Consider the following 23,808-nt stretch of genomic DNA (forward strand, 5'->3'; position numbering starts at 1 on the left):
TGCCTGCCTTGTAGGCATAAGATTGAGAGTTTGACCCTAGGCATCGACCCACATGAACCCTGCAATCCTGGTGATAGATCAACTGTGTAAGCACCATGCTCGCTCTCCTCCCCCACATCCCAACCCACACACAATGTGAGCACCACAACCAAATGCATGCAACCCCTGGTCATTGTAGGGGCAGCAAACTGCATGAAATGATGAAATACTGGATTGGTATCTACAGAGCCATCCTTTATAATAAAGTTTCAAGTAACCTTTGATTCTTACATTTTCTCCTACATAGGTATCTCTCAAAGCTATGGATAATTATTTTTTAAGACGTGAAGATTTCTAGAGACCAGTATCTTTTAGGTAACTGAAAATCTTAAAAATTTAATTACCTAGATTCCTTCTTTTTTAAAGAACAGATACATGTCTTTTCTTGGCATTAGCTTTCCAGAGTTTCTGCCTTTGAATGGGGTTGCCATTCACTGAAAGGGGGCTAAAGTGGGGAGAATGAGGAATATTCTGGAGGAAGGAAACCACAGGTTCACTGTTAGCCCTTCACCTTCATGAAGCAGACATAAAGGAAGCTGTCTGGACTGAGGAGCCAGCTCCAGTCTGGGGAAATAAATCTGGGAGTAATTCATGTATGAGTAAAATTTAAAACCATGAGTCATGAGGAGCTTACCAAGAGAATTAATTAAGATAGAAAGCATGGGATCATGTGCCCTGAAAGGATCAGACATCCCTTCTTATATATCCAGAATAGACATTTTTTCTGCATTCAGTATCACATTGGTATCGGGACTAAAATTAACAAAAGAGTCCAGAGAGATAGTACATGGCTTAAGTGCAGGAGGCCAACTCTGGTTTGATCTCTGGCACTGCACAGGGTCCCAGGAGTGAACCCAGAACACAGAACCAGGATTAGCCTTTGAGATCAGGTGTAACCCTCGCCCCAGCACTCCCCTAACAAAGGGAAAGGGGAAAAAGGGTTAAGAGAAAATGTGGGCCTCGAGAAATCTGTTACCATTTCCTTTTTTTTTTTAATTATTTTTTCCTCTTTTTTTTTATTAGTGAAACACTATGAGGTACAGTTGTAGATTTACAAATTTTTGTGCTTGGGTTTCGGTTATACAATGATCAAATACCCATCCCTCCACCAGTGCCCATTTTCCACCACCATGGATAATATCCCTCCGCCCCCCCAAAGCTGTTACCATTTCTTAAAGAAGCAAATAATTTTGAGCTAAGAGCAATAAATGGTCTAGAAGATGAGGAAAAACTTTTACACTTTTCATAATTCGCAATTTACCTTTTTATGACCTAGGAAACAAGCATTCTGGGCATGTCATCTAGGTGTAGTTTCATCAGTGGCTATTGTCTTTCTATACAGAAATCTTTTCTTCTTTTTATTGGCTTTGGGACCACATCCAGCAATGCTCAGTGGTTACTTCTGGCTCCTGTACTCAGAAATTACTCCTGGCTGTGCTTAAGGGACTCTATGGAACACCAGGGATCTAACCCAGGTTAGCTACATGGAAAGCAAATGCCCTACGCACTATACAATCACTCTGACCCCAGAAATTCTCTTCTTAAAAAAATGAAATCACCACAAATGTGTGATGTGAGGTCTCCTCTGCCCTGGGTACCCCTGATCCATCAGTTCAGGATTTATATCCTTTTCCTTCCTGATTGAAACTCTATCTTTGTCATATATGTCGAAATTTTTTTATTTTTACTGACCTGTCTGTGCTGCTTTGACCATGCATTCATCTTAAAAAGAACCTGGAGGAGTGGGAGGTTTTCCTCAGTGCCCCAACAAAAGCAAAGATACTGAGGGAAGAGGAAAAGAAAGGGAATTTGATATGTTGGAAACCAAGAGACCAGAATTCTTCAAGGAGGTGAACCATGAGGAGAGGTGGGAGGTTATCTAAGATGAGTGCTCTGAGAACAGACCACTGAGTTGATTTTTAAAAAAGAGATCCAATTTGAGGCAGGCGAGATAGACAGCGCCTGGCTGTCCTCGCCGGGGCCCAGGGGAGCGGGTTGAGTTTCCCTCCCTGCCCCGACCAGGGCTCCAGCAGCCAAAGACCTCCAGAACCAGCCACCACCATGCTGAGACCACTCTCCACACTCATGAAGGTACTGGCAGAGGAACAGAGGCATGCAGGTCCCGGGACTGAGATCTCTAAGCCCGCTCGGATCGGGGCTGAGCATCCTCCACCCAGATCCTCCATCTTCCAGTAGGCAGGGGTCACACCCACCAACTGGCCCCCTGGCGCCATGTAATCCCAACAACGGCCAAGACCCAGAGACTATAAAACACAGCTCCCGGAAGCGCGCGGCCGCGACATCTTATTATCTCATTCTTACTTTGGACAAAATGGCAGGCTACCGAATGTAACTGCCCACACGGCAGAGTCTGGCAAACTCCCCATGGTTTACCCAATATTCCAAATACCAGTAACAATGATGGGTCTCATTCTCCTAACTCTGAAAGAGCCTTGAATATGGCACTTTTTTATAAATCTCAGGGCTAGGACGAAGGAGACGTTACTAGGGCCTGCTCGAGGCAATCAACGAATAACAGGATGGTCGTGATCGTGAGATAGTACAGCAAGTTGCATGCTTGTGTTGCACATGGCTGATCACAGTTTGATCCCTGGCACCCCATACAGTCCCCCAAGTTCACCAGGCGTGATCCCTGAACAGAGCCAGGAGTACACCCTGAGCACTGCTGGGTGTGGCCCTAAAACAAAACAAAAAGTGTGACCTAATTTTCTCCTTCCTCAGATCAAATGAAAGCCAAAGTCAAAGCTAGAAGTTGGGAACATTACAGTTCCACCACATCTACCAGCTTCCATTAAATTAAACCAAAATATTTATTTATTATCAGCCTTGGAGACGGAATTAGAACATACAAAAATCTAAGAAGGACTTGTGCAGGGAGGAAAACTTATGCAAAAAAAAAAAAGTCTTATATCATGAGACTCAAAAGTTGGGAGATTTGAAAGAATTCTCTCCTACTACACCCATTCCAAGTTGTTATTTATCTTTTGAATAAATTAAGTTCATTGCTAGATCCCTGAGAAGGTATTCCTTGACTGGCAAGATTTTTTTTTTAAGCTTTCCTGTTTCTTTCCTTTTACTGCTGTGTTTGCAAGCTGTTGTTTTAGAGGATGAACTTGCTGGAGTGTGACCTTCCCTTCTTGCTTGTGGTGCTCCCACCCTTGGTGGTGGTGGTGCTCCTGTTCCTGAGGGCGATGCTCCCTCTAGTGGATATGACACTCCCACTCTTTTCTTGTGGTGCCCTCTCCCCCACCTCTTGGTTTGCAGTGCTCAAGAGTGACACATCTGGATGAGGTGCTTACACACTGGGTGAGGTGCGCACACACTGAAACTTAGTGCAAGCTGGGGGCACCTTATTCTCATTGCAGAGCTCACACACTGCATTTTGGTACTTGCTGATTCCCTGTGGTGTTCACATGCACACTCACTGGAAATCATACAGCCTCCTTCGAGATTGGGGGTCAGACAGAGCAGACCACTAGAACCTTATTCAGCTCATATGGGGCTCAAATTCATGCCTCAACTTTACAAGGCAGGTGCTGTTAGCGTGAGACTTTTTTCAGGGTCCCTAACGGAAAATTTTAATTATTAGAAAAGTTTTACAATATCAAGGGGCTTGAAGATTACATCCTTACTTTAGACATATGCCAGCGAAATAAAGTATAGACATTCATAGCTAAGCTTGGGAACATGACTTAACATATACACTCACATCACTGTATACTACATAATACGGCTACAGAACACAGAGCAAAATGTGAGATCTTTGTCTTTTGAGAAAGAAGTGATAAATTGATGATGAAGGGCTATTCTTAGAGATTATGGTTTTATTCTGGGAATTTCACTTCCTCTACATCAAAATGCAACACTTTATAAACGACTCACACTGAGAAGCTATTTAAAATTCATATTTCCTTGAGGACCCAATGCTTCCTTTCAGCCAATTCAAATTCATTAAAATGTTCTGCTGCTTCCCTGGTGCATTAACGAAGGTTCTTAATTGAATGCATATCTTTTAAATAAATTACACTTCATTTCTTAAATAGTCATTGAAAAGTAGAATGACAGACTTGTTTGGGGTTATCTTTTCTGTGTTCTTCACCGCATTAGCAAACTTAAAGGGCGGCTACATTTTCAGCAAGTGGAAGGAACTTGAAGGGATTAAAGTCAGAAGAAAGACAAATATGAGATGATCTCACCTCTCTGTGGAGAGAAGTATACCAAAGTAAATAAGCAAACCAAAATAATGGTCATAAAAGTGTGAACTCTGACAATAGAGCTAAGGTTATCAGTAAGGTTAATGTAGTGGTGAGAGTATTGTAGTAGTGGTGAGGCAGAGGTGGGCGAGGGGTTGTTAAATGTCAGGGTTGACTTCTCTTTCTTTTATTAGTTGTCTAATGAAAATCAAAAGCATAAAACACTAACAGCCAGGGCCAAAGCAATAGTACAGCGGTTAGGGCATTTGCCATGCACGCAGCCGACCTGGGTTCAATCCCTGGCATCCCATTTGGTCCCCCAAGTACCTCCACAAGTAATTCCTGAGTGCAGAGTCAGGAGTAACCCCTGAGCATTGCTGGGTGTGACCCCCCAAAAGCAAAAAATGAAATAAATAAACAAAAAACAAAACAGCAACAGCCAAAGAACACTGTCAGCTGATATGATCCTCTCAGAAGACAAGCAAGATAAAGGAATTCTCATACATGAAGTATGGGAATTGGTGATTCCGGTAAGTGGAGAAGGAGAGGTACCATGGAACAGAAGCAAAGGTAGAGAGCACCCCAGAAGAGGGTCGGGGGTGGGCGTATGATTTAGGGCCAGTCTCTGATCACAGAGTTTCTGAGTCATTTTAAAGCACTCTTAGTTTTAAAATAAATAATCAAAGGGTTAATAGTTTGATTATAATTTTGAAAATTAAAAACAGTATAAAAATAATTCAATAGACATTCCTATTTTTATTCCTACTATGCAGAGTTTAAAACATTTAGCATTTTCCTATGTATTTTTTGTCATCTTCGTAAAAAAGAACCCAATACTATAGATACTTTTAAAGTCACCTTAGCAACAGTACTTGTCTAGCTCCTTTCTCTATGTCACTTCCCAAGACAATGATTTATCCTTTTTGATGATTTAACGCACGTGTCATACAACATATTATATGTGTATCATTCTTCACCTTACTTATTATCCCCTCAATTTTGCTTTTGAGTTCTATCAAAGTTGATAGATGAAGTTCATTATTTTTTTTCAATTGTTGCATAGAAACTGCACCACCCTACCCCCCAACAACTGAAAAAAAAATGTGTCTTTGAAGTATCATGGGACGCATTTCTGAACCACAGTAGTTCTCAATGTCTGTATACCTGGAGAGTAGGCCAAGTTGACTATAAAACCTTAAAGCAGAGAGAGCTACAATAGTTTAAAGCATATCCCTTTTCTACTCATTTCTTCCACTAGCTAACTTCTTAAAAGATACTGTGCTACTCTGTTTGGAAGTAGTTAAATAAATATTCATATAAACAAGTGATTACTTATACTCATGAGATTTTTTTAAAATATCTTTTGGGGGAGACTCACTGAGTCCTTTCAATCAGCATTCAAAGAGCACAGACCCCCACCTTCTGGAAACAAGTATGGAGACCCTGTGCCTTTTATTTACTTCCAATTCCTGAGGTTGCTGGATAGAAATGAACACCAAATAAAATAGCCTATTTGAGTCATTTCACATTTGAACCAGTCTTTCCTTGAAGACCGTGATAAAATTATTTACTGCTTCTTTTTTTTTCTTTTTGGGTCACACCCAGCGATGCTCAGAGGTTACTCCTGGCTCTGCACTCAGGAATTACTCCTGGCAGTGCTTGGGGGATCATATAGGATGCTAGGAATCGAACTCGAGTTGGCCACATGCAAAAGGCAAATGCTCTCCCCGCGGTGCTATCGCTCCAGCCCCACTATTTACTATTTCTAAGAATCACATTGTGTGACTTTAATAGGATTCATCTCAAAAAGAGAACTAAACTTAATTCTTCCAACACTCTGTCTACCCTCCTTGCCTTATTTTGGGGCTTTTTTCTCTTCACTGAAAAAGGTCTAGGTTCTAGTCACAAACATATGTTCTACCCATACACAGGAAAATGCAATTAATTCTGCCTTCTCTCTTTTAAAAATGGCCTTAACTATATAAAACATAAAGCAAAAATGTTTTAATATTGTACATCTACTGCTTATGTATACCAACTTAAGGAGATGGTGTGGAATAGTAATTAAAATTCCAAAGTATAGAGTCATACTCTAAGATTCCACATTCAGGCTTGAACGTGTCTGAACTAAGTTGGAGAAAACTGTATAACTACTCTATCAGTTAGTGTCCTTCACTGTAAATAAGTAACACTGAAAATAAGTTATCTTCTGTGACTTGTTTGCATATATTAAATAATAATCTTTATGTACATAGCATGGTATCTGGAAATAAAATACTCACTGAAATATTCTTATTAGTCAATCTGAATTGCTTCTAAACAGAACTCTAGCTCTCTAAAAAATGCCAATGAGATTTAAAAAAAAAAAAAAGTGCCACCTCTTGATTCTATGTGGCATTACCCATGGGGATAAATTTATGGCTTACTCGGGAAAGATGACCCATATCCAATTCATCCTTGCTTCCCATCATCATTGATAGCCTCATACGCATTGAAAAAGAGTGAGATATAGTAGTGTGTTGACATTTAGAATTCAGAAGGACCTGGTGTTGAATTCTGTCTTCTACACTTAATTTTTTGTTTGTTTTTTCGGCCACACCTGGCAGTGCTCAGGGTTTACACCTGGGTCTGCACTCAGGAATCATCCCAGCGGTGCTTGAGGAGCAATATGGGATGATGGGGATCGAACCAGGTGGAGGCTACATATTGTTCCGGTCCCATACTTAAATTTTCTGACTTTACTTTTCCTATAAAAATATGTATTCAATGAATTAAAAGTAATGGTATCTATCTCATGGGGTTATTATTAGGAATCAACAAGATAATAAATGTACTGGTCCATGCTACTAAAAGTAAAGGCCAATTATATGTCACTTACCAAATGTTTTAAGCACATTGGCATTTGCAAATTATGATTCCAACCCTATGATATTGGTGCTATTATTATTCTCACTTCATATAGGGAAAAACCAAGGCCTGAGAAAGCAAGTAACTTTTGCAGATCATATGAATGAAAAAGACAATTTCAAGATTAAAATCCATGCAGATGCTTTGATTCTTTCATTTTAATCACAATCTCTCCAGCCTCTCAACAAATATTTGTTACTTTTACAGTAATCAATAAGTGTTTTTTGAAATATTTATTTTACAAATTAATATTTGTTCAAGTACTAATTTTTTTATGTTACTAATTAAGTGCTGAAATTTATCATGGGCAACAAAAATGAATTTACTTGATTTTAAGTTTTTTGAAGCAACTTGTCAGATTTTTCATAAAAGGAAATAAGGTGTTGGGCCAAAGTGATAATACAGCAAATAAGGCACTTGCCTTGCATATAGCCAACCCAGGTAAGATCATCGGCACCACTACAACACCTGGAGAATTCTCTGGGCCCAATACCAAGCCAATATCACCGAGAAGTCCCATATGGGGTAGGTGCAGTCTCCCCACCTTCTCCAGATGGAATCCCAGTGACCATGAGCTTCTACAAGCATGGCTCCAGTATGTGGGCACCAGGACTATTCTTCCAAACAGCATGGGGGGCGCTGGCTGCGCAGTTCCATCCTGGCTCTCAGTCAGCCCCTGACCCCGGAAGTCACGCCCTCAACCCGCCCCCGGCGCCATCTTGCCGCACACAGCAGTGAAGAAACCTGGTCAGCGGCACTACAACACCTAAAGAATTCTCCAGGCCCCAAACCGAGCTGCTATCACCGGGAGGTCCTAGATGGGGTAGGTGCAGTCTCCCCACCTTCTCCAGATGGAATCTTGGTGACCATGACCTTCTACAAGCATGGCTCTGGTATGGGGGCACCAGGACTATTCTTCTGAACCAATCTTTCCTGAGATGCAAAGTGAGCAATGGAAAGAAAATGATCTAGCGCCTGTCCTTGGAAGGCAGGTTTGAATGGTGGTGGGAAAATTTGAGCAATAATACCCAACCAAAATGCATCTGGACTGTGCATTAAATTACAGCACTATGCTGCCACAGGAGGGGAAGGGTGTTTGTCCCTCCAACATTTCCCTTTGGCAGTGGTGGCATGGTGGCTACACTCTTTCAGAGCCTAACAGACAGCCAGGTATAAGACTGCAGTGACAAGGCACGTGGAGCCTCATGGGATGGGGGTGGAACCAACCGTGCTCCCTGCCCTGACAAGGCACCAAGTTGACACCCACGAATGCCTCCTCCGACTCCTGAATGACCATGATCCCAGAGGCACACAAACCAATCTCAGAACCCTGCGGCTTTTGGCAGTAATCCCTCTAGACTTATTACTAAAATATATGAAAGTCAAAATCATGTGGCCACAATAGCAGCCAAGAAACATCATATGCTCTTCATAATCAGCAATAGAAAGGAAATTATGTAATGATGTCTTTTTGGCAGGTCTAAATGTTGGGGAAAATTCCAAATAATAATGGCGGGTCTTTTGTCATAATATTGAATGTGATCAATGTAGAGAGAGAATAAAGTGGAAATCTGCCACACAGGCAGGGGGAGGATTGGGAGGGTGGGGGTATACTGGGGTTCTTGGTGGTGGAAAATGTGCACTGGTGAAGGGATGGGTGTTTGATCATTATACGGCCAACCAAGACTTAAACTGAAAGGTTTTATGACTGTTCTCACAGTGATTCAATAAATGAAAATTTGAAAAAAATAAAAAAAGATCAAAAAAAGATCAGCCCTCGTAAGGTCTCCTGAGTCTGCCAGGAGTAATCTCGGAGTAAAAAGCCAGAAGTAAAACTTTGAGTACAGTCTGATGTGGCCCAAAAATTTAAAGGAAGGAAGGAAGGAAGGAAGGAAGGAAGGAAGGAAGGAAGGAAGGGAGGGAGGGAGGGAGGGAGGGAGGGAGGGAGGGAAGGAAGGAGGGAGGGAGGGAGAGATGGAGGGAGGGAGGAAGGAAGGAAGGGGAGGAAGGAGGAAAAAAAGAAGAAAAGAAGAAAGAAAAGAAGAAAAGAAGGAAGGAAGAAAAGAAAAGAAGGTGTCTGCCTGGGAAGGCGATTCAAAATAGGTTTCAATATACTATGACACCTATCACTTGCATGATTAAATTGTATATGAGTTATACTTACAAGAGCGTACAAGTTGCTAAAATCAATTGCATTCATTTAATATGTGTATCACTATCCACTTTAAAACTTACGTGAGGGAAAATAAAAAGATAGGAGGTAGTTTTGAAGACACCGAGAATACTAGCACTGTAGCACTATCCTCTCGTTGTTCATCGATTTGCTCGAGCAGACCCAGTAACGTCTCCATTGTGAGACTTGTTGTTACTGTGTTTGGCATATCGAATACATCACGGGGAGCTTGCAAGGCTTTGCCGTGCAAGCGAGATACTTTTGTTAGCTTGCCGGGCTCTCCAAGAGGGGTGGAGAATCAAACTTGGGTCAGCCATGTCGGCTGCATGCAAGGCAAACACCCTACCTGCTGTGCTATCTCTCCAGCCCAGAGAATACTAGTGATCTTATAAACGTAGACTAAGTGGTTTGACATTTTGATTGTAGTACCTAAAATGTGTAAAAAACAATTTTTTCTTGGTTATCTGATTTCTACAATACGAGAGACTAAACTTGTTGCTATATGACCTCAGAAATAGGGGTCTTTTCACTTTTGTTATAAAAAAAAAACTTTGCTTACAAAACTATTTTCCAAACAATAAATGCTAAAAAACTATGATTTCATTCATTTTTCCACAGTTTTCATCCCTTTCTTTATTGTTCATCCCTAATTTTGTTTATCTTGCTGAGTTTTATCGACCTGATAAACTATCTTAAGCTCTTCCTGGGGAAAAAAAATGCTATTAGCAAAGTGTAATGTAAGATACACAGATTTTCACTTCAATGGAATTTGCAAATTGGTAGGTTTCATTTGACATTTAGGACTTCTGAGATTCCCTTGAATAGCCTGAAATGAAAAAATGTTAACTGCAGCAGGCTGAGAAATGACCCCCAAAGAAATGGGGTCCTACCCCTGGAACCTGTGTATGTCACCAAGAAAAGGGTCTCTGCAGTATAATAAAATTAGGACTCTCAAAAGAATTTTCTGGGATTATCTAGGTCTCTTCAAATAAAGTCACTAGAAGTATCGTGACACAGGAGTATGTGACTGAGGGAAAAGAAGCAAAGGGAAGTGAGAGGCAGAGATTGGGGTAGTAGTCACAGAAGGCCAGCATCCACCAGAGCTGGAAGGGTCAATGAATAATCTTTCTTTGAGCCTCCACAGGGAATGAAGCCTTCCCCATTTCTTAATTATGGCCTCATGGGAGCAATTTTAGATTTTGAGACTTTAGAACTGAGGAGAATGAATGTTTATTATGTTAAACCACCAACTTTGTAGTGATTTGTTGTAGCAAGGGAAATGAATATAGTTACTTATATAAATATATAAAATTACGTGAGAGAATTTTTTTCTTTTAACCATAAAGAAACTGACAAAGATTTTTTTAAAATGTGATTTCCCAGAATAATCAAACATTAAAAGGTAGCTTTAAAAGATGAGGAAATGAATCAGAGTGATAGTACAGTGACTAAGGCACTTGTATTACATGTAGTCAACCCAGATTTGATCCCCAGCATTCCATGTGGTTGCTAGAGCCTCTCAGAAGTGATTTCTAAGTGCAGAACCAGGCATAATCCCTGACCAAGACCAACGATGACCCCAAAACAATAAAATGAAAAGACAAAAAAACTTTTAATTTAAAGAAATGCCAAATGTTGGGTAGGGCATTTTCCTTGCATGTGGCCGATCGTGGTTCAATCCGCAGCATTCCATATGGTCCCTCAAGAATCACCAGGAGTAACCCCTGAATATCACTGAGTGTGACCAAAAAGAAAAAAAAGGAAGGAAGGAAGAAAGAAAGAAGGAAGGAAGGAGGAAGGAAGGAAGGAAGGAAGGAAGGAAGGAAGGAAGGAAGGAGGAAAGAAAGAAAGAAAGGAAGGAAGGAAGGAAGGAAGGAAGGAAGGAAGGAAGGAAGGAAGGAGGAAGGAAGGAGGAAAGAAAGAAAGAAGGAAAGAAAGAAAGAAAGAAAGAAAGGAAGGAAGGAAGGAAGGAAGGAAGGAAGGAAGGAAGGGAGGGAGGAAGGAAGGAGGAAAGAAAGAAAGAAGGAAAGAAAGAAAGAAAGAGAGAGAGAGAGAGAAAGGAAGGAAGGAAGGAAGGAAGGAAGGAAGGAAGGAAGGAAGGAAGGAGGAAGGAAGGAGGAAAGAAAGAAAGAAGGAAAGAAAGAAGGAAAGAAAGAAAGAAAGAAAGAAAGAAAGAAAGAAAGAAAGAAAGAAAGGCAGGCAGGCCAAATGTTTCAGGGAAATGATGCCTTTTAAAACCAAATTTCCTCTCTGCTATGTCAGTTATATCAAAAGAAAAATTTTGAACACATTATAGCCATGCTTCCAGACCCTGCATCAGGCTGTTTCATTCGAGGCAACCCCAACCCAGAGGGGGTGGATGAGTTTCCTTCCCCGCCCCAATGGAGACAGCCCTGATAGCCAAAAACCTCCAGAACTCAACCACCACCCTGCTCACTGCCAGTCTCCACATGCTGAGGCAGAGCCTCACCCTGAGGGAATCCGCAGCAAATGCAGGTATGCAGGACTCGTGACTGAAAACTCTGGGTTTGACAGAACTGGGAGTGGGTGACCTCCCCCCATCTCCCGCTGTTTCTGGCAACATGGCAGTAATGCCCACATGCCATCTCTCGCTGGTGCCAGAAAATCTCATCAATGGCCATGATCCAGAGACTCATTAAAAGTCTCTTGGAAGAAAGCATAAAACAACACAACATAGCCATGCCGCTGGACCCTGCATCAGGCTGTTTCATTTGGGCAACCCAGAGTGGGGTGGGTGAGGCCCCTCCCTATCCCAACAGAGCCAGCCTCAGCAGCTGAAAATCTCCAGAACTCAACCGCTGCCACACTTATGGCCACTCTCCACACACTCGGGTCAAGCCTCATCATGAGGGAATCTATTCCTGGACATCTCACACCTCACACCACCCATATCCCAAGAGCAGTGCACCACATTCGATGAGGTTTAAAGTAGAAGGCAACGAATCTTAGGGGGAAATAAATTTGTACATATATATATGTATACATATATATACTCAACCATACATATATGTATGTATATATAAAAGCACACAAGGCTCAACTTTTAACAACATGATAGTAATCTCTTACAGATGGGCTTAATAGCCCCTGGGTGAAATAAAACAATCTTCACACATTTTCCTCTCAGGAAACATTTTTGGATCATTTATCAGCAGTTTATTCATAACAAACAATACAAAATAAATTACTTTGGTTCTGCTTTAGGGAAGGGATCGGGTTTGGGATGGAAACACCCAAAATATGTCGGCGGGGATGGTGGGGGGATTGATGTTCGAATATTAAACGTAATCAACTATTGTGAACTACTTTATAAAACTAAAATAATTGTTTTATAAAACAAAGAAAAATAAATAAATAAATAAATAAATAAAAGTAAAGTAAAGTAAAGTAAGATCATTGATTTGCTCGAGCGGGCCCAGTAACGTCTCCATTGGAGACTTTGTTGTTACTGTGTCTGGCATATCGAATACGTCACGGGGAGCTTGCCAGGCTCTGCCGTGCGGACGAGATACTCTGGGTAGCTTGCTGGGCTCTCCGAGAGGGGCGGAGGAATTGAACTCGGGTCGGCCATGTTGGCTGCGTGCAAGGCAAACGCCCTACCGCTGTGCTATAGTGAACTGGTGGAAAGCCTGAAACTATGGTAGACTTCCTCCATCCTCTTTCCCAACCCCTTCTCATTTAAAGGATTTGCCTATGACCCAAAGTCTGCTTTTTCCAGTTACCAGTTTCCCAGAACAACTTGTTTTGTTGGAAGCAATCTAGTCTTTGATAGTATCAGAGGACATATTTGTAGAAGTTTCTAAGACTCACTGCTGTATTGACTAAACTCTGTGTACAGCGCAAGCCTACTAACACTTGGCTCATCACCCAAAGCACAAGTTTATTAATCACCATGCACTTAATCTCACTCATCTTCATTATATCTAGGTTAAGAAGCAGAAAAGCAAGCAAACCATTACTACTCTGTAATTCTACCATAATGCTAATGGTAGAAACTTGCACTTAGAAAGCCACAAGACTCTCTTAGATAAGAGTTCATTCATTTAGCCAAGTGTGTGTGTGGGGGGGGGTGGTTCTCCCTTAATATAAACTGTATAAACTATAATATTTTGTGACAAGTTTTATCCATCAGAAAACATGGGGGTGCAGGTGATGAAGAAATGAAGGTTTAAGAAGCAAATACTCATCTATTAAAAGTATAAATTTAGGGTCACCCTTGGCACTGTCCTCTTCCATACCCAATCTGGGCTATCTTGATTTCTCTTAAGCTTTCCTACAAGCCCCTCTTGCCTCTTAACTGACCGTCTCCCTAAGCTGTCTCCCTAGGATGATGTCATTTGTCCCGTATCCAGTGTGTGTCACACTCTCTGGTCATGCCTGCCCCAAGATTTCAGAAGTGTGGCAAACGCAGCAAGGGGAAGAGGTGGGAACTTCAGATGAATCTTCCATTTATGAAGTAGTCTTTGCTCCCCTTGGTGGAAGGGAACCAATAGCTACCAGTAGCAGCGCTGTGGGAGTCAGCACAACTGAAGCACAAAGAACAAAGGTATCCAGCAAATCACTTTCATTATGTTGACCCGAGCCTACTCCACCTAAAGTTTTTCTCAGGTGACAGCCCTCCGGGACTTTCTTTCACCTTATTGACATGCCTGCTCTTTCAAGCTGATCAAATAACTCATCACATGAATGCCTCTCCCTCTCCTAAAAGTTCCTGATGCAGAAATCAAGTCCGTGTTTATTCCTCCCAGCACTGTGCTTGGCAAAGGAACGCCTTGGTATACGTGTCGAGTAAATCTCACCCAGTAAAGCAGACCCAAGATAGCAGCAGTTCCGAATCAGAATGTGCAGGAACATTCCCTCTCTGCTCTAGTTTTCTCTCCAGCCTTCCTGAGTAACACAACCACGCGGGCAAGCTTCCAAAAACACCCAATCCCAGGGCGCAGAGTGACAGACCCATTGAGCTGCGATCTGCCGGATTGTGGAAGAATCTCCAAATACTTCTCATCTGTGAGTCGGGTGGGCAAAGTTCGTCGTGCGCTCCCCGCTACAGTTTGGGAGCCAACGCCTCCATCCTCTCTGCCCCTCCTCTGTCTTGGAGAAATTCTCTTTTCTTAGAGAATGCGGAAAGGGGTGAGGATATGTGGGGGGGGGGGGGGGGGGGAAGGAAGCGGCGCCCCAACCAGCAGGAAAATCTTGGCTGTTGGAAGCAAGGGAGGGTCGGGATGCTCGGCGCGGTCCCGGGCAAAGCCGGGCACCTGTTGGGCTCCAGGCCCGCTCGCTCACCCCCCCCCCCCCCCCCCCCAGAGCCGCTCGAGCCACTCAGGCAGGACGTTTCTGCCCCTAGAGGGCGAGTGCACAGGCTCAAGGACCTCTTTCCTCTCTCTCTCTTCGTTCTTTCTCTCTTCTTCCTTCCCTTCGTTCTTTCTCTTTTTCTTCTCTCTCTTTCCGTCTTCCCCCCCCCCCACCTCTTTTAATATTAAAAACCCTCACCGAATTTCCTAAAGCGTGGAACCAAATGTTAATAACTACTCAAAAGGCTTAATTCCGCAACCCTCCCTTTTCCTGGCGGTGCTCCCCAAAGAATCCCAAGTCGACGATCTTCAGACCCGTATCTCTGGTTCCACAGCCGCCCGCTTCCTTCCCAAGCTCCAATTATTCCCATGTATTTTGTAATTTATTTTTATTTATTTATTTTTTTGCACGATTCCATCGACATTCCCCGTGCTGGAGCCAAGAGTGTCCCTCCTCCAGGAAGACTGGGCTCTTTGAAGCCGCGGGCGGGCCCCCTCGGGAAGCGCCCAGCGCCGGGACCAGGGGGACCCCCCAGGACAGACGCACGTGGCGATCTGCACGGGCCCCCCGCGGCCCGCCGGGCTCCCCTGGCGTCCCCGGCAAGCCTGGGCCCGACACTCGAGCCTACAGCCAGCGGGACACAGCGGCGGGTCCCCCTCTCGGCCCGGAATCTGGACGCTGCAGGCGTGAGCCAGAGCTCGGGGGCCGGGGCAGTCGCCCTCCCTCCCTTCTTCCCTCCCCGCGACTCGGAGGGCACCGAGACCGCAAACCCGGAGCCCGCACCCCGCACCCCGCACCCTGCACAACAGGTCTCCCGGCTGCCGCGATTAGCCTGGGGGCGGGGGGGGAAGGGACGATGCGCGTTTCGGGGGCGCCCACCCTGCAGCGGGGTCACTCGATTTCCCCGCTCCTCTCCTGCTTCTCTGCAAACCGTGAGTTTGGGGGGCTGCAGGAACCGATCCCCCGGGCGCGCAGAGGCGGCAGGTCGGGACCGTTCGGAGCCGGCTCGGCTCCGCTCGGTCCGAAAGGAAAGTTGGGTGCTGCGGGGAAAGGCGGCTTCGGGCGCGCGCGGGTCGGGCACCACTCACCTCGCGCCTGCGGTTCCATGCTGCCCGATTCCCGACTGAGCGCCGTGGGGTCCCTCGCCGGAGTCGCACGCAGCAGTGCCCGAGCTGGAAATGCAGCAGGCCCCGCCGCTCGCGCCCTCTCCCTGCTCCCGTGCGGCTTGCACTGCGTGGAGGGGGTGGGGGACCGTCGGACAGCCACCACTGGCCGCTTCTGGATACCTCCGCCCCTTCCACCTGGCCCCAAAGTGTCGCCAAGGAGTCCGCCACTGGGCGCCACCTGCCGGCGGCAGCGCGATCGGCGCCCACTCCTGGCTCGGGGCCCCAGCTCAAGCAGGCGGCTGCCAGCCAGGCCCCACAGAGATGGGTTCTGAAGTCGGTGGTACCAGGGCAAATTGCCCTGGGTAAGAACAGTAGCGAGTCTTGGCTTCTATGGGGAAGCAGAATTTGGTTCCTCTGAACCTCCGGTTGCAACGTTTTGTAAATTGCTAAGTAGTGAATCGTTTTATGTGTGATTTCAGGTTAAAAATACTTTGTTTTGAGGACGAGAGATAGCGTCCGAGTAGGGTGTTTGCCAGGGGTGATCCCTCAGAACAAAGCCACCAGGTTGACCAAAAAAAACAAAACACAAATAAGCAAAACTACTTATTGGGACCTGGGGTGATTTATAAGTTAAACGTCTTGAAGATGAGGCCATGAATTCTATCCTAGTGCAGTCCACATACACCAAGAGTAGTCTCAGACACTATGTAGTCTGGGCACTCAAGAACCTCAACAGAATGTTGTGATCTCCTGCAGTCAACCAAGTGTGTGCACTGTGACCTGGGAGTGTCACAACTAATGATGGAGGAGCAGGGTGATCAGGAGTGCAACCCACCACTAACAGATCAGCCAGAATGTGCAAACCTCAGGGCTAACTGGGCCACCCATCCCCAACACACACACACACACACACACACACACACACACACCACAACCAACTACAAGCACAAGAAAGTGGACCAAACAAGTGGAAGCAAAGATAAACAAGTGGTACTACATTAAACTGAGAAGCTTCTGCACCTCAAAAGAAATGGTGATCGCCCAAAAGACCAAAAGCAACTGGTGTTGGCGTGGATGTGGCGAGAAAGGGACTCTCCTTCACTGCTGGTGGGAATGCTGACTGGTTCAGCCCTTTTGGAAAATAGTGTGGATGATTCTCAAAAATTTAGAAATTGAGCTCCCATTTGACCCAGCAATACCACTACTGGGAATATATCCTGGTGAGACAAAAAACTTCAGTCGAAATGACATTTGCACTTCTATGTTCATTGCTGCACTATTCACAATAGCCAAAATCTGGAAAAAATCCCAGTGCCCGAGAACAGATGACTGGTTAAAGAAACTCTGGTACATCTACACGATGGAGTACTATGCAGCTGTTAGAAAAGATGAAGTCATGAAATTTACATACAAGTAGTACTACATGGAAATTATCATGCTAAGCGAAATGAGTCACAAAGAGAGGGACAGACATAGAAAGATTGCATTCATCTGGGGAATATGAAGTAACAAATTGGGAGACTAACACCCAAGAATAGCCAAGATAAGTACCAGGAGTTTCACTCCATGGCTTGGAGGCCAGCTGCACATGCCAGGGGAGAAGGCAGATCAGATAGAGAGGGGAGCACCAAGTAAAGGGTGTTGGGAGGACCCTCCCAGGATGAGAGATGCATGCTAAAAATAGACTATAGACCGAACATGATAGTCACTCAATGCCTCTTTTGCAAACCACAGCGCCCAAAAGGAGAGAGAGAACAAAAGGGAATGACCTGCTACAGGGGTGGGGTGGGATGGGGGGGGTGGGGGGCTGGGAGGGATGCTGGAAGCATTGGAGGTGGGGAATGGGCACTGGTGGAGGGATGGGTACTGGATCATTGTTTAACTGAAACCCAAGCATAAAAATTTGTAAGGTCAACAACTGTACCACATGGAGTTTCACTAATAAAAAATCCACTGTCCACTGTCCTCCCGTTATTCATCGATTTGCTCGAGCAGGCCCAGCAACGTCTCCATTGGAGACTTTGTTGTTACTGTGTTTGTTGTTACTGTGTTTGGCATATCGAATACATCACAGGTAGCTTGCCAGGCTCTGCCGTGTGGGCGAGATACTCTCGGTAGCTTGCCAGGCTCTCCGAGAGGGGCGGAGGAATCGAACTCGGGTCGGCCATGTTGGCTGTGTGGAAGGCAAATGCCCTACTGCTGTGCTATCGCTCCAGCCCCAATAAAAAATTAAAGAAAAAAAAAAAGCAATGGTGAGCAAGATACATAGCCCACTAAATGGGAAAGATTATACAATACTCATCTGATAAGGGGTTAATATCAAAGATATATAAGGTACTGGTAAAACTTTACAAGTAAAACATCCAACTGCATCAAAAAATGGGGAGAAGAAATGAACAGAAACTTCCTCAGAGAAAAAATACAAATGGCCAAAAGACACATGAAAAATGCTCTACATCATTTATCTTTAGGGAGATGCAAATCAAAACAATGAGATATCTCATACCACAGAGACTGGCACACATCAAAAAAAAAGAACAACCATTTCTGGCATGGATGTGGGAGAAAGGACTTCATAATTGATGGTGAGACTGTCAACTGGTCCAATCTTTTTGGAAAACAATATGGACATTCTTCAAAGATATAGAAAATTAGTTTGACTCAGCAAGAACATCTATAGTAATATATCTGGGGGGGGGACATACAGCAGAAATACCACCTGCACTTCTATGCTCATTGCAGCACTATTCACAACAGGCAGAATCTGGTAACAACCTAAGTGCCCGAGAACAGATAACTGGATAAAGAAAACTATGGTACATCTACACAATGGAATACTATGCAGCTTTTAGAAAAAATGAAGTCATGAAAAGGACCTGGGGTGTATCATGCTGTGTGAAATGAGTCAGAAGGAGGGACATATATAGAATGACTTCACTCAATTGTGGGATATAAAAAAATAATAGTATGAGACTAATATCCAAAGCCAGGAAATACAGAGGCCAGAAGGACTGTCAATGGTTGGAAGTTTGCCACAGTTTATGTGGAGTGAAGATCAGGGGCCATATGATAATAATAGTTAGAAATGATCACCCTGGACAAGATCTGAGTGTTGAGGGTAGGTAAAGGGATATATATATAACCTTTCAGTAGCTATATTTCAAACCATAATGCCCCAAAAGAGAAAGAGGCAGAGAGAGAGAGAGAGAAGAAAAGTGTCTTACATAGAGGTAGGGTGAGGGGGGTCTGAGGGAAACTGGGAACATTGGCGGTGGGAAATGTACATTGGTGAAGAGACAGGTGTTGGAACATTATATTACTGAAATTCAATTATGAACAACTTTGTAGCTGTGTATCTCACTGGTTCTATTTTTAAAAAATAGAATTTTACTCAGTATATAAGGTTGACTCACTAGCATTGATCTTAGGGTCCACAGCTTTGTAACTCATACTTGAATGAAACTTATCAAACCTACGTAAGTATGAATTTCCTTCCTAAGGCTACAAAACATCCTCCCTGCACTTAGGCCACTAGACAGCACTTCAACACCATTATTAAGAACTGTTTAGGGGCTGGAGTGATAGCACAGCGGGAGGGCATTTGCCTTGCGCACGGCTGACATGGGTCCAATTCTTAGCATCCCATATGGTTCCCTGAGCTGCCAGGAGTAATTCCTGAGTGCACGAACCAGGAGAAACCCCTGTGAATCGCCGTGTGCAACCCAAAAAGAAAAAAAATGTTTAAAAAAGCAAATGTCTGCCCACAAAAATATTTATTTTTATTTGTTTGAAATTTAATAACTGAAAGAAGGTAGATGCTTGCTTTTTTGATACCAGCTGAGAAGATAGGCATTTTCCAACTCAAATTTTTCAGGACTGTGCCTTTGAATGATCACAGAAGCATTCTAATGATTCTGGTAATACCAATAAATTTTAGTGTGAAGGAAAATTCACAAGTATGAAATTTGTAAATAACCAGTTACTGTATTTGTTTCATCCAAATCTGTAGATTCTGTTTGGAGGTTTATAAAGCCATCATGTTTTAAGAGAAAAGATTTGAAGTTATTCTCTTTAAACATGACAGATTAATTAACCTACAAGGCAGGGCATAGGAATTTCAGATTATATATATATGTATATATATGCATATATATACATACATACATAGACACATATATACATATATGTGTATGTATCCAGAAAGTTGATGCTGATTACTTACAGATTCTTACAGATTCCATATTTATTCATATTTATTATATAGCTGAGAAACTGCTCCAAGCCTAGTCTGGCAACATAAGGAGAATGCATGATAAGGATTCTGAAATATCAGCACATGATATTTCATGAGATAATCAACAAATATTTCAATTTCTTAGGTCTTCGACTGTTATAAACCTCACATTTAACATCTATGCAATCTTCAGCTATAAAGTAAAATATTGTTCTTGAAAAGTTGGCTTTTCTTTTGGGGGATCACAACCGGCTATGTTCAGGGGTTACTTTTGGGTCTGCACTCAGGAACTACTCCCGGCGGTGCTTGGGGGACCATGTGGGATGCCAGGGATTGAACCCAGGTTGACAGCATGCAAGGCAAATGCCCTATCCGCTTTGCTATCACTCCAGTCCCAAAGTTGGCATTTTTCTGTCTTTTTTAATATTCATATTATCCACCCATTCTTTCTATTGAAGAACTTTATACAAGGTCACAACTCAAAGAAAGATTTGTTGAATAAACAATGAGCCAGCCAGTAAGTTCTATTTTACTGGAATCTAAGCTACTATAAAGGTTAAGACCAATAAATATGAATGGAGTCTTGCTTTTTTCTAAAAAAAGGGACACTCATGATTTCCTCTTTCCTGTATCAACATGTCAGTGTTTTCTGTTTAGTTGAAGATATCCCCGATTTGTCATTATTGTTGTCATAATTGTTCTATAGCACACCAAGAATAGGTCTTCTTAAATACTCCTGGTGATAGTGCCTGAGGATGTGCCAAGTGACTAATCAGAATCAGTGATTAAATCACTTTCAGAGTCTGCTCAATTGCTCAACCTTCTCTACTTTGGAAAGAAAAGACCAGGTTAGGGTTGACGCCCAGTGGTTAAAAGGAGCTAAAAATAGTTAATGACTTTCTAGCTTGAGTCATCTAACCTTCTACACTCTGACTCATTTTTCTGATTTATAAAATTTTAAGCTACTACCACTGTGTTAATGTCATTTATTATTATCATTCATTTAAAAATATATTCATTCAAAATAGCTATGAAATGTGCTCTGTGTGCCGGGCACCGTACAAAAAATTAAGGATATAGGTAAAGAACATGATCTTTTTCACCCAGAAATTCCATGCTTCGCTTAGAAGCATGAATAGAATAAACAAATGTTTTATGAAAAGAGATAATATAAATTCTGTGTTAGAAAATGAATGAGGAGAGAAAGGAAAGTTTCCTTGATGATGTTTGCTTCAGCAAATCTTCAAGGAAGAATGACTTAGACAGGTCAGCTGTGTTAGCAAGTGATGCGAGAATAATAATTGCTTACTAACTGTGTTTGCCAGTCAGTAACATAAGCCAAATAATGACTTTAAGCAAAGAAGGTCATCGTTGTTGCCTTTATTTTCCTCATGTCATAGTATGGGGAAATTTCTGAAGTTCTTTATAGTAATGCCATCTACACCCTCTGGTTTCCAGTTCTTCTCTGTAATCACTGACTCCATCTAGAAAACGATGGGTTGGTTTGGATGAAGTCAGATAATGTTAATTCACTTCTCTAAAATCAAACTTTTTGCAGTTGTCTAAATCTTAAATGTGTAAGGGGAAGATGCATTCCCTGTCCATGCCTAAATCAGTTCCAGGTCACTATAATATGTGAAACTGAGGATGAGCAGAGAACAGAGATGAAAGAAAGGTAGATCAAGATTGGAGAGATGGTACAAAAAAGGTCCTTGCCTTGCCAGTGTGTGCCCAACCCAGGTTACATCCCTGACACCCTGCTCCCCCGATTCTAGCCCTTCTAGGAGTTAGCCCTGAGCATCACTGAATGTGGGGAGAAAGGAGGAAAGAAAGAAAGGGAGGGAGGGAGGGAGGGAGGGAGGGAGGGAGGGAGGGAGGGAAGGAGGGTAGGAAAACGTTGGTTTGTTGTTTCTCCCTGGTCATGGGGAGCTTAGGTTTATTGGGTTACACCAATCACAGTGCTCTCAAGGCACTCCCATTCCTCTGTGTTTATCTTTAACATCTTCTCTGTGCTCTACTTCCCCAACCTGCTAATCACCTTTTTCCCCTAAGCAGTACCGGTGACTTTTACAGTCAAATTCCTCATAAATCTCTGGATTTGTATTTATAAGTGAAATATTGCTTTTCTCCTTCTCTTATGTTCTTTGCATAGCTTACTTCAGAGCAATGTCCTTTTTGTATGGACACAGGAAGACAGTTAATGCTCTGTTTTTGTAACTTGAGAGTTAAGTGACTCCAAATAATATTCATTCCTGGGCCTCTGTTTTCTTGACTTAAGCCTCAGTTGCCCTTACTTCCTAGCACCCCAAAAGTAGGGTCCCGATGAGGGATTGGATGGACCCAGGACACAGGGTAGCTGTGAGCTACCCTGGCATCGAAATGGGCCAGGCCAAACGCCGTAATACTTAACTACAAATTAAGAGCACAGTCATGGACAAATCCTGCCATGATTCAGAGAAACAACTGGATTAGGACCCTGCTAGGGTTAGGAAAATCTAATCTGATTTGAGCACTGTAGTCTGGGATCTATAGCAAGATGTCTCCAATAGAGCCACCCTACAAGGTCCATGTATCTCTTACTATGTCCATACAAAATGCCTAATATTATTAAGAAGTAGAATTAAGGGACTGGAGCAATACCACAGTGGGTAGGGCATTTGCCTTGTACGCGGCAGACCCGAGTTTGATTCCTAGCATCCCATATGGTTTGCCGAGCACTGCCATGGGAAATTCCTGAGTGCAGAGACAGGAGTAACCCCTGTGCATCACCGGGTGTGACTCAGAAGAAAAAAAAGAGAAAGAAAGAAAAAAATAGTATCAAGATGAATGTTTAGATGATTGTTGTTGGACTAAGGAAAGCAGAAATACACCCCTAGATGGTATTTCGCCTTTGAAGGGATCTCCTGGCTGCAGATCTTTGTCTTATCTTAGAATAGCTTAGAAGAGCTTCCCTCAGGCAGAAGGGCTTTCATATGCTGATTGTGCTACCTCAACTAGGTGTAGTTGCTACCCCCAACGCTTGGAGGTTGGGGTTAAACCATGGGGCAACAGGGGCACAGAGAGACTAGCAAGGGGGATAGGAGGAGACAGGAATGAGGGTCAGTGTGAGACTGGAATGAGGAGCTTAGTGTGACTGGAATAGGCGTGTGGGGGGGAATGGAATAAACAGCAACTGATCACCAACCAACCCAGTGGCCCTGCTCCCTCCTTCATGCGTCTGCTGGCTGGCAGCGATGGGAGGCCAGGGTGGGGAAGCGGCACGTGGCCACTGAATGAACATAGTGGGTGACAGAGACCACTACTGATGCTGCACTCCTTATTTATTTTGTAATTACAGAAGGGAGGGAGGGAGAAGGAAGGAAGGAAGGAAGGAAGGAAGGAAGGAAGGAAGGAAGGAAGGAAGGAAGGAAGGAAGGAGAAAGAAAAAGAAGAGAAAAGGAAGTAAAGAGTATCAAAGGACAGATATAGCTCAGGTTCATTAACATTACTAGTAGGAAATTATGGGAAAATGGGAAATTATGGGGTTTAGGGTACCTTTGGACTCCCACTCTAAAAATGACTGCTTATGTAACTTAAACCAGATTTTTCAGTCTTTTATACCGGAGCATCTGCATTTGATGACAGATTGTTAAATATGTCATTAATAAGTGTTATTTCCCCTGTTTTCCACAGGTCACCTGTGGGTGACCCCACTCTCCAGATCATCTACCTTGATTAATTTTATGAGAATTCTTGAGTGGTGAAATAAACTTCTAGGCCCAAGATGGAGCCACTCGTGTCCAGACGGCTGTGTAAGGAAACTGATACTTAGTGTAAATGCTC

General features: G+C 43.3%; 1 protein-coding gene across 5 annotated transcripts in view; it reads right to left on the minus strand.

The window, feature by feature from the left end:
* Positions 1-15,958, minus strand: part of TPD52L1 (TPD52 like 1) — a 107,907-nt gene extending 91,949 nt beyond the window's left edge. For all 5 annotated transcript variants that reach the window (XM_056126073.1, XM_056126071.1, XM_056126076.1 and 2 more), the window contains exon 1: positions 15,735-15,958. In XM_056126073.1, coding sequence (XP_055982048.1) covers positions 15,735-15,753 — 19 coding nt within the window. In that variant the 5' untranslated portion in view covers positions 15,754-15,958. The remainder of the gene's footprint in view (positions 1-15,734) is intronic.
* Positions 15,959-23,808: the final 7,850 nt, after the last annotated feature.

This window comes from Sorex fumeus, unplaced genomic scaffold (assembly GCF_029834395.1).
Source record: "Sorex fumeus unplaced genomic scaffold, SorFum_2.1 ptg000061l, whole genome shotgun sequence".
Lineage (NCBI taxonomy): Eukaryota > Metazoa > Chordata > Mammalia > Eulipotyphla > Soricidae > Sorex > Sorex fumeus.